At 49.0% G+C, this 11,741-nt stretch overlaps 1 protein-coding gene across 1 annotated transcript; it reads right to left on the bottom strand.

The window, feature by feature from the left end:
* Positions 1-5,248: 5,248 nt before the first annotated feature.
* MSX2 (msh homeobox 2) lies at positions 5,249-11,608 on the bottom strand. The gene is made up of 2 exons (XM_017535105.2): positions 11,107-11,608; positions 5,249-6,996 (listed from the first exon to the last, which is right to left on the bottom strand). Exons 1-2 carry the CDS (start codon positions 11,483-11,485, stop codon positions 6,572-6,574), a joined length of 804 nt encoding a protein of 267 aa, XP_017390594.1. The 5' UTR covers positions 11,486-11,608; the 3' UTR covers positions 5,249-6,571.
* Between the last annotated feature and the right edge of the window lie 133 nt (positions 11,609-11,741).

The following is an 11,741-nucleotide window of genomic DNA, read 5'->3' as shown; positions in this document are numbered from 1 at the left end:
CATCCCAGTTGGGTCACTGCCTATCTACCTCACCTCAGACGCATTAATGAATGATCCCAGCCTAGTTTCCTTGGCTCCAAAGGAGATGGTAATACCATCTCCCGGACGGTGGTGACACCCGCGAGTACTCACTGGCACCCGTGAGCTAATGGGTGTAAATCGCCCAGCAACAGTGTCTGGCACTTAGAAGAGCTCAGTAACAGGGGGCTGTTATTATCTGCTTGGCTTGCTCCTTTGGGCGTCGAGGTGTAAGTTTAATGATGGGGGACAGGGGGCAGGGAGGAGGGCGCCTGGTCGGCTGCGATCTCCCGTGCCGGTGGAGCGGGCCGGGCCGGTGTCAGCGCGTATTTATTGATGGCAGGTATTTGGGGAGTAATTGAGCGCGGCGGCCGGCCCGGGGCGAGAGTGGGCCTCCACGAGCAATTAAATGTGATTAAGCCGAGACCTTCGGGATCCAGCTGGGTGATTGATAACCCGGCCGCATTCCTGCCGGGCCCGCGACATCAAACGGGCGGCCGGCAGCGGGCGGGGCGGAAGGGGCCGAGTGCCTGGACGCTGCCCTTGTCGCCCGCGACGCCCACGGTTCCGTGGGGAAACCGGGTGACGCGCCCCCTTCCTGCGCAAGGGTCACTCCCTTGCTGGCTTGCCAGGTGCAGCCTAAGAGGGAAGGGCGCCGGAAGGGAAGAGGTGGCCAGGAGTCCCCGGAGCTGGGGCGCAGCTTTGGGCGCACAGCTCCTGACGCGCTGGGCTGGGCTCCCGGAATCTGACACGAAATCGCTGGAACCGGGGAAGACAGAATGGAAGAGAGAAGAGAAGGGGTGAACTAGGAGACTGTGGGAATGAGAATCAATTAGAAAACAGAAAAAAAAAAAAAAATGAGAGATGCGATGGAGGAGCAAAGTGACAGGCAAAGAAAGGGGCGGGGAAAGACAGGGAAAAGTTAAAAATGAGAACTCGGAAAGAAGTTACCGACAATAAGAAGACAGAGATAAAAGTTAGAAAGCTATATAGTGGGACAGACATGAGAAGGAATGAAAAGAGGAGAAAAGATAATAAAAGCAGGACAGCAAAAATAAATAAAGGAAGGAAGTAAGAGAAAGAGGTGAAATGGAGGGAGTACGAAAGATGAGAAAGGAAAGTGAGAGACAAAAGAATGAGGAAAATGGAGCAGAAAAGTCAGAGGAGGCAAAGACAGGAAGGAAGCTAGCCTGGGTCCTCCCCCCACCCCCAGCCTTCTCCTACCCCATCCCTGTTCCTGACTCCGTTTCAGCAAATTCTATGCCCAGAGCCAAGCGCTGCCTGGTGCCTGGGAGACCTGGCATTTGCCTCCAAGAGCCTGACTCCTTCCCAGCCCAAGCCATCAGGCCAACTCCTTCCCCTTCCAGGCAGGAGGAGGGGAACCACCACATCCAAGACTGGAGTGATCCTTGGGCTCTCCGCACCCCAAGTCATAATTCACAAGTGGAGGTGCTGAGGGTTCCCGGGGCTGTTGCCTCGGGATCCTGGAGCCTTCGGAGCCAGGGAACAGTTTCTGTCTGTGCTGACTCCACAGACAGGATCAAAACAGCATGAAAGAAATCAGAGAGAGAACTTCGTCGGCAGGAGCTGGACTTCTAAAACCCCCTTCCGCCCCCATAGGCTTCAATATTAAAAAAACCCCTAGGAGTCTCAGACACTGTATTAATTAGTGCAACCACCCATGAAAAGTTGGGTTTGGAGCGGCATTCTTTGCCCTGTGTGAAAATCCAAGTCTAATAAACAATTGTTAAGTTGGCCTGTTGCCGCTGGTAAATTACATAGCATTAAAAAAATAATGCTTTTCATATTAGGCACTAATTAAAGGTTGGGACAGCTTTAAAACAAGATAGGGAGGGGGGAAATCAAAGAAAATATAAAAATGTTCTTTCAAGAGTTATGGGAGGTTAATAAAGTATGTCTGTTAGAGTGAGCCTACTTTGCCCCTAGCTACAGCCAAACTGGAGCCACCACAATTGGGTCTCAATAAGATAATGATATTCCTTTCTCTGCTATTAAAAGCCTCCCAGTGCAAACTTAAAATGATTTATTTAATTTAGGAAATTATGAGGTGTAACTTCAAAGCCTGAGCCGTTAGTAATGGAAAATACCAGGTTGTTTAAAATTATAATAATAATTGTTTGGAGGACTCAGGACATCAAAGTGTTTTCATCAACAAATGCAGAGAGGTCCGGAGGAGGTTGGAAAGAGTCAGAGGAGGTGGATGGAGTTTGGATTTGATTATTACAAACCTTATCAGGGCAAGACTCAGGGTTCCTGCAGCCTGGTCCTCTGTTCTGCTTTGAAGCTGGCTATTCTGGAAAGTAATTTTACTGCTTTTTGTTTAGTTTGTAGGATGGAGGAGGCGAGAGGGTGGCTGAAGGTGGGAGAGGGGGTAGAGGGGTCCAGGAGTTGACTGAGGGATTTTCCTTGTTGCTGTGACCACTTAATTTTGTTAAAGAAGCCTGCAGCATCACCGATCTGGGGGAAGAATATTTTTGCTTACATGGAAGGAGAGGAACAGACACAGTCAACTTCACCGACCAGGCCCTGTGATTTCGGGGAGGGTGTGTGTCTGTGACGTGGGTTCTTTTATAAATGAGGTTTATGCTTATTTCAAACCCAGCAGTGGAGACAGAGTGGGGGTGGGGGAATGGCCTCTCCAACCCGTGGCAAATGAGCGGCTTTTATAGCAAAGAATGGCCGTGGGAGTTTTCATTCGGTCAGACAAGGTTCTGCTCAAAAGCAGGGATCCTCTTTTCAGTCGGGTCAGGCAGACGTTTCACCAGCCACAGCTCTCAGTCAGGCCTTCACTGCCTACCTCCTGCTGCCCTGCTCCCTCCATTCCCCCTATGAGGCCAAGGCAAGGCTGGGAGGGGGAAAGGAGAGGGCTGAATATGAGCCCCAGGTCCACTGTGTTAGCTAGCAATGAGGGATGGGAAGGGGAGCTGGAGAGAGGCTGCAGGCCTGGAATCTCAGGGTCTGGGGATCCAGAGTGTCCCCAGGCCCTTGCATAGGTTCTGATACACTTCTGCCTCATTTGCCCTCACCATCCTTCCTGCCCACCTCATCCACTCACATTTAGGCGCGGGTTTCCCTGCGGCTACTTACCAGCTCTGTAACCTTAGTGAGTCACCTCTTTGTGCCTCAGTTTCCTCTACTATACATGACAACCATAATACCTCTCCAAGGGGTGTGTAGCAACTAAATGAGAACACAGGTGGGGAGGGGGGAAAGCCTAGTTCTGCACACTGCAGGGGCTCCACAAGTGTGATTTCCCCTGCTTTCTTCCCCTCTTTCCAAAAAGTGGAGCTGTGTCTCTTGAAAAGTTTCGAACAAAGCACTGAAAGCATGGAAGGGAGGGTACATTTGTGTGCCGGGCTTCTGGCAACGGATGCAAGGACGTCCAAAGCCCGCACACTGGCATCTTCAGCTTTAATTTGCAATGCGCACCTTCGCGGGTCCCTAGTAAGGGAAGGTCCTTCTGCCGCCACAGGTTGTCAATCTGGCCTCTGAAACACCCTGTGTGCCCTACCAAGCCTGACCGAGGCACGGACCGCGGTGACTCCTAACCCAAGCCGGGACTGCAGGCTTGAAGGGAGCCACAGAGCAAGGCGGCTGCCCGGCCCCGCGGACCTCAGGCTTGGTTCTCAGCTCGGTAACCCCATCCACCTATTAGCGCTGGGGTGCGTCTGTTCGATCTTGAGCAATTCTTTTTCCCCTTTCTGAGCCTTAGGTTTTGTTTCGGCATCTGGGGCGATGGGGATGGTGCGCAGTCCCCCAGATGGATTCCAGCCTACCCCGGCAGCCAAGCAAGACGCAGCCCCTATTCTACGAATCGCACTCTGGTTCGCGACCCCGTCCTCCTGGGGACGAGCAGAGTCTTAACCCGGAGCCGGCGTCTCCGGATCCCCGACCCGGGCTGAGATCGCCCGGGGCTGCGGGGTCCAAGCGGCGCCGGGAAGGAAGCTCGGTGGACAGGCTAATTAGGGACCCAACTTGGCGTGTGATGACGAAACCGGGAAAGGCTTTGGCCTTTGGAAAACGCAATCATTAAATGAATATGGCTAAATTCCGGGCTGAGATTAGGAGTTCAAGCTGGAGACGTCCAGCCGGACGAGAGACGCGCTTTCGGGGAGGTTTGGGTCGCTCCAGCGGCTCAGTTCCGGCGGAGCAACTGAGAAAGACAAAATCAGACTCCGACTTCGAGCCTACCCCTGGGTTTGGATCACCTCTGCGCTGGAGCTTGTGAAACCTCTGAGCCACGTTGCCCGACCCTGGCCCCACAAGAAAACGGAGTTTCCGGCGCCCACTTTCAAAGTGCGTGCAGGCACAATGGAAGCGCGGGACGAAGCGCCAGTCCTGGTAGGTGCCAAGTGCCAATCTGCCCACCGGGCTGTTTACGCAAGAAGTCCTCGCAGCTTTCTGCTTCTGTTCCGAGTCACCGGAGCCTCACATCTGAACACTGACCTCGGAAAGGTATCAATCATCAGGAACCACTTCGGATTTATTCGTGCAACAGAAAGCTGAGTTTAAGATTCTTCTCAGCGTCCCCCACCCATCGCCATTTTATCGTGATGCCTCAAAACCCAAGCCCGACCGCAGTTCTGTATCCAGTTTCCAATGGGAGAGAGGCTGGGCTGCAAAAGGACTTGAATGAACCACCTTCCCACTTCAAACCGAAGAGTATTTGTTCGGAGTCCATCTCCTTGGAAGGAGCTAGGAATCGTAAACGGAATGCGATTTGACACACTCCTGAAAGGGCAGCGGGCATCCATCCCTCAGCCCAGCGAATGTGTCTGGTTACCGTGTCCATCTACAAATAGCTACAAGGACCCCTTTCCTCAGTTTTAAGTTTGATGTTTTGGTAGCTGGGAGATTTCAAGTTCAAGATTTTCCCTTGATCATGTACAAACGACTTAGATACTGGCTGATCTCTCTGCCTCACCACTTATGTAAAGCTCATCTTTCACTGTACTTTTTCTGAAGAACTCCTAGCAGCAATTTCACCTCTTTTCCATGAGTAACAAGCTGCTAGAGGAAACATTTCAAAGTTTTTCAGTAGCTTCAGTTCACTCCCCACCACCATGTATTACCCCAACATGGCTGAATCTGGCCACAACTCTTGGTTGATTTACATTAAAATATTTAAAAATACCAGCTCCCCCCTCATCTGGGTAGCACTTTCAACCTAAGCCTAGCTAAGAACAGAGAGCACCTCTTAAAATGATTGTGAGTTTGGACAACTTTACTGCAATAAAACAAATGTTTAATTTAATTCAGAATAAGAGATAATTCTTCAATAAAATATATAAAATTGTACAAGGCACCCTTTCAAAGGGACAAAGGTATACTGGAGGGAGGGAGAGATGGACACGAAGGTGAAATACCAGGAAGCTTAATGGGCTGTTTGACAACCCCATTTTCACCAAGTCAAAACATGGCTTTACCTTCTGCCCACAATATGTTAAAAAGTATATAAAATTTTCTAATAAGTTTAGGACATACAATAGGTACACACACAGAGAAAGCATTTTTTTTTTTCTTTCTGGATCTACTAATTTTTCAATATTTAGCATATAGGTAATAGTTACAAGATACTCATTTTTTAAGCAGAAAATTACTATTATCCCCCCACGCACACATCCAAAATCACCTTTGCAATCTGTGAGAATGAATGTACCTAGTATTTCTCAGAAATCATCAATTCCTTCCAACAGGCTTTAACTTTTTACTCTCCAATTATCTGAAATGAAGTTAAGCAACAGCCTTGAGAAGAATTAGGAAGTATTTCTAGTTTTCACCTCCAGGCATTCTCAGGGTTCTTCTCATCCCAGTTATTAGTCTTACAAAAAAAAAAAAAACTCTTAAAAAAAGAAAAACTTTAAAAATGTGTGTGGTGGGGTAGCGGTGGGGAGGGGAGAGATAGGAATAAATATGGTAGTATATAAAGGCTTCTTTTAATGCAAGTAAAATGCAGAAATATGAGGTGTCCCCTTCACTTTGAATAATCTCCCCATATCTAATACTTTCTATGTGCATTGTGTCTTATTCTAATATTTGTTTTCCATAAGCAGAAGTCAACAATCCCATCAAAATCATTGACTTTAGCAAATTTTGCAAATAATCTGTATCCCTCTTTAAGAAAATACAACAAACGGACTTACGCAGTCTCTTTCAGGAAGGCGATATATTGAAAAAAAAGCACATATGTATATAAACTTTGCCTTTTAAAATAATTTGAATTTTTACGTCTGCTGTATAAAAACGTATTATATTTTATTATATATATATTTATACATAAAAACCGTCAGAGCCAATCTTTGTGAAAGGAGAAGGGGGCATCTGGAAGATCACACCAAGAAAACAGGGCTTGGTGCCTCCGCCTAATAGAACAAATTTCAACTTTGTCGTGTGGCTCTGTCAGCCTAGCCGCTTAGGGTGGTGCACGCAGGGTTTGCAGAGCAGGAGTATTGGCTGGTACTGCCTTCTTGGAGAGGGAGAGGAAAGCCTTCAAAACAAACATCCATCATGGAGTCTATTGATCTGGTCTTCCTTAGGACAGGTGGTACATGTTATATCCCACTGGCGTGGCATAGAGTCCCACGGGCGGGATTGGAAGTACAGGTCTATGGAATGGGTAGGATGCTCCGTATATGGATGCTGCCTGCAGGGGCGAGCTGATGGGGAAAGGGAGACTGAAGCTGGAGGGCAGCATAGGTTTTGCAGCCATTTTCAGCTTTTCCAGTTCTGCCTCCTGCAGTCTTTTCGCCTTGGCCCTTCGGTTCTGGAACCAGATTTTAACCTGGGTCTCTGTGAGGTTCAGAGAGCTGGAGAACTCCGCACGCTCTGCAATGGAGAGGTACTGTTTCTGGCGGAACTTGCGCTCCAGAGCGAGGAGCTGGGATGTGGTAAAGGGTGTGCGCGGCTTCCGATTGGTCTTGTGTTTCCTCAGGGTGCAGGTGGTAGGGCTCATATGTCCTAGAGATCAGGGAGGGGAGTAGATTAGCAAGACAAAGCTACGTCACATTAAAATAATAATATAAAACGCCTGTCCCCCATCATCTCTCTAGGTTTTTTCCTTTCCAGCCTCCCCTCTCAACTGAAAGCACTTAGCTTTAAAAAAGAAAACAATATATACATATACATATATAGATACACACACACATATACATATCTATGTATGCAAAGACATTACTTTGTTTCATCTTCGAAAAAGGTATCTTTGTCAAAATTATGTGTGTTTCTTGGGAGGGAGATGGACTCTATATAAATGGGTAAGTTGCTTCATTTTTTAAAAAATGAGTCTTTTAACAAAAAGTTTGGAAATCTAATGGTGTAACTGAACCTTCTATATGGAAAACAAACAGCATTAGAGATAATAGAAATATAACATACACTGTAAAGACAAGGGAATCAAGTGTTCTGTGAGAAATAAAACTCTCTCCTGAGCATAATTTCTCGTGTTTAAAAATGAGAGGCCAGGTTCATGGTTATCCCAGCCTCCCTCAGACGTGGAGACAATCACATATGAGAAGGAAAATAAAAAAGGTCTTAGCAACTGGGTTAGCTGTTTCCTTTGGTCTCCTCTCTGAACCAGAAAAAGTGGATTGCGTCAGCATATTTATGAAGGATAATCGAGCAGATAAGGTCTGCGGTAAATTAATAGCATCTTTGAATTTGGGGGCAGTCCCACACAATAAACAACCACATGGCTGTCATTGCATCCAGTCCACAGATTATAAAATCTGAACATCATTTTACAGATCTGGATGTGGGATAAGGTTCTTGGCTGGCTGCTTCTGTAATATAAACTTTACTAAGACGAAGGGAAAAATTAGCTAGCCCATAAATGTAAATGTCAGGGGAGATCTTGTTGCCTCCGAATTGAGAGCATGTGATGACATCTTAGTCATTCCCCTCTACCCATTCTATGGCTTAGGGCAAATGTGTAAATGATTAGTTTGTCATGGGGAAAAACAAGCAAAATAAAAGTATGCCAACAGCATTCAGACTCCGCATTTAGAATGGAATTCAATTGCGGCAAATCACAGACTGGGACATCCTTGTGATTCCCCAGCATCAACTAACTTTCGGCTTGTCTTCCTCAAGGATGTGTGGGTGGAAGAGATGGAGCTGTGGCGATAAAATGCTAAACAATTTTCTGCATTTGGCTTTTATGAGCTATGCTAATTTCCCAAATGTAGCCACAGTATTACCTCCAATGTACTCATGGGAGAATGTCGCATTTCTTGTTTAGTTACTTTGGTGGCCCAAGATAGAGTTTACACTTCACACTGAGGGTGACACAGCGCAAGTCCAACCCAGCCTCCATTTCCAACAAGAGATGGATCTGTCCTAGTGTCCCATTATTACCCATCACTTTACTAACTTAAAAAGAGGTAAAAGACTCTGTAATCAATCAAAGAACAGAAATCTGGGAGAGGGAGGGGTAAGAAACTACCACAGACTAGTCTATACTTTTGCATATGCTAATCCCTAAGTTATCAGAAAGCTGGGGAGCCAACTTAATTTACAAATTAACAACACTGTCAAGAGACTCTCAAGAGACCAGCAAAATTCTTGCCCTTTCAAACTAGGCCTGGCTTTCAGGAGGTGTCTCAGCTCAGATAAGTTCCTAGTGTGTAGATACCTTTGCTCCTGGCTCTCTGTGGGGTTTTCAAGCAACTACACACCTGGAAAGGGTAATTCCAGCTGCTCCTACGGGTTACATTTGAATTATGAAATCCAGGTGACTGGGATCGCACATGTATATCAAAACCATGATGCTATGAGGCTTCCTCCCAGTGCAACACTCCCCACCTCTCCACTCCCCCCCCCCCCACCATTTTAAACCAGCCAGAGGAAGGATGCGATTATATAAGGCAAAACAGCATTTATCCTACTTCCTCCAAATAACAAAATCAGGCCCGGGCGGGTAGCTCCCTCTCGCCCCAGGCTCCAACGCCTGGCATTCTCAGGACCCATTGCTCCGACCACAGGGCTCCCGCTGCCACCGCCAGGCCTAAAGCACCAACAACTCCTCTTTATGGGCGGGCGGGCGGGCGTGTGTGTGTGTGTGTGTGTGTGTTTTCTTTAAGTTCCGGGATATATGTGCAGAATGTGCAGGTTATAAACTTTTTTCTCAGAATTTCCAGTTCTTTTCACAGAAAGGTCACAGCCAGGGCCCAAGGTTGCCTTACCAACAGTAGGAAAACTTGAGTACAGCCAGGGATGTTTAGAGGGCTAGTGGGTCGTTACCTTCCCAGACCCACAGGCCTAAGGATGGCAGGATTCCCAACCTCTGGACACTGCTCCATTTAAGGCCTATATCTTTGGCTGAGCATAGCCATAGGCTATGTACTCAATATCTGTTAAACAAATTAAGTCTTTTAATTTTCTCAGCCTCTACTTCACTGTCAATAAAGTGGGTAAGTAACACTAATCCCTCAATGTGGTTCAGAGTACTAAAATTTTAAGAGTGCCCAGAGCCTTGTCTGCCACCTGGTAGGTGATCATTAAATGGTCCCAAGCTTTTTTTTTTCTTTTCTTTCTTTTTTTTTTTTTTTTTTTTTAGGCCCAAACTGCGGATTCCTCTCTGAACTTTTCTGAAATGTCCTCAGCTGTTAAGAGGCCGGCTGCTGCCCTATAGAGGAGATAAGATAATACTGTGAATAGTGCTGTAAAGCACTATGCAAACTTGAGTTTAAATTCTTTGAGTCCCTTAATCTCCTCACCCTTTGAATCTTTCAGAGTTTCTAACAGGGTGGAGAAAGACTGCCAGAGGGGACTGCCATTGACGCCTGGGTGTATGGCCTTGTTTTGTTCACAAAATACAGTGTGTCTGGTCTTGAGGGCTGAATGATGCAAATAGTGAAAGGATCTCTCTCAGCTTTGGAGAAAGTCCCTCCACAATCCCCACCCTTACCTTTCTTAAAGGTAGGGAATGGGGTGGGGAACGGGGGAAATTAGGAGGCAGAGAAACCATAAAGGCCAAGAGATAAAAGTAAAAGAGACTGTAAAGAATGACGTCTCCAAATTGTAAAAGGACCCAGGGACCAAAAATGGATGCTGAAGCGGAGGACAAATCTCTGCAGCCTCGCTTGTAGAAGTGGGGTACAGGTGCAGACCTCCACCTAGTCTCTCTGGGGAGAGGAAGCAAAGTGGTCAAGGCACCAAACAGAGGAGCAGGGCGTGGCCAATCAGTGGTTGTTGGTAACCTGGGAAGGACAAGAAAAGGCCATCTTCTTTAAAAGCCTCAGCGTCCACGTCTGAAAAACAGGCTAGTCACAAGTCCAGTATCTACACTTGGGGGTTCTAGAGAGATCTGGATCTGGTAAGCTAATGAGCATCACTTTGTAAACTCTCAAGCCCTACTGGAATGCGGTTAATTATTACTGTGAGCCAAGAAGAGCCCGCGCGCTTCTGGCCCCAGCCCGCTCCCGGCGAAGCCCAGAACCTCGCTGGCGAGGTGCCGGCTGCGGAGACCACAGGGAGACGTTTCCTCCCCGCACCCATCTCTGGTGCCACCGTCCCTCCGTGGGGTCCTGCTTCGACACCGGCGGGACTCACGAAAGAAAATGATTTCTACTCAATGTCTGGTTAAGCCCAGTTAACTCATCTTTAAAATGGGGGCGCACCTCTCAGGGTTGAGTTTTGAACCTGTCTCGTTCCTGGCTCATCCAGGTGCTCATTGAACATGGATCCATCTCCTTTACTCCCTAGGAAGAGACCCCGGGGAACAGTGAAACAAAAACCAAGTGGCAGGAGCGCAGGGCCGAGGGCTATTGAAACCGACCACCAAGCGACCCCGTAAACCCAGGTGGGGTTGGCTCTAGAGTTGAACAATCTGTAAGGCGAGGGAGTCTCAGACACACACAGCGCGGTTATTACCCAGAGGGTGTCTTGGATGCGGCTGGTGCGCCAAACGCCCCGGGCACTAAAGGGTCCAGAGGCGCTGGGCTTTGCTTTCCGGGGAGTGGAGCGCACGCAGAAGGGTCTCGGTATCCCCAGCCGGCAACACCCGCGCCCCGCTCCCTCCAGTACCCCGCGCCACCGTCTACCCCTGCCCCGGCCCAGGCGCGCACTCACTGGGCGGCGGCGAATATCGGCCGGATTCCTGAATCCATGCGGCTCCATCTTCTGAGTTTTCCGACTTGACCGAGGCGGTCTCGAAGGGCTTGACCAGCGGCCCGGGGCTGTGCGCTTCCCGAGCGCCGTGGCCCGGCAGCAACAGTGGCCGCAGGGGGGCCCCGGCCGAGGCGCTTTCGGCCGGCCGCGGGGACGCCTCCTTGGGCGGCTTCTTGTCGGACATGAGCGCCTCCACGCTGAAGGGCAGGCTGGAGACCTTGACGCGGCGCTCCTCCGCGGCCCCCTCGGCGCCCCCAGGCCCGGGGCCCGGCCCGGCCACCACCGCTGGGCCCTCCTCGTCGGACGAAAACAGGTCATTGCCTTTGGACGGAGAAGCCATGACTTCTCTGCCCTACGTAGCTCCCAACGCGCGACTCCGCTGGCAACCCGGCAGCGGCGACTCAAACTTTTTTGCGGGGGAGACGGGAGGGGCGCGCTGGGAGCCGAGCCTTTCCTCCGAGGGGAAGTGGGAGACGCGCGCAGCCAATCCGCGCCGGCCCTGGCGCTGACGCCAGAGACGCTCGTCTCCGATTGGCTCTTCCCGAAGGGGCTGGGCCCCCTCCTTTTTTTTTTTTTTTTTTTTTTTTTTTTTTTTT

The sequence above is a fragment of the Cebus imitator genome, unplaced genomic scaffold (genome assembly GCF_001604975.1).
Source record: "Cebus imitator isolate Cc_AM_T3 unplaced genomic scaffold, Cebus_imitator-1.0 Scaffold91, whole genome shotgun sequence".
Classification (NCBI taxonomy): Eukaryota; Metazoa; Chordata; class Mammalia; order Primates; family Cebidae; genus Cebus; species Cebus imitator.
Note: the sequence above shows the minus strand (reverse complement) of the source record. Positions and strands in the feature narration are given on the sequence as shown.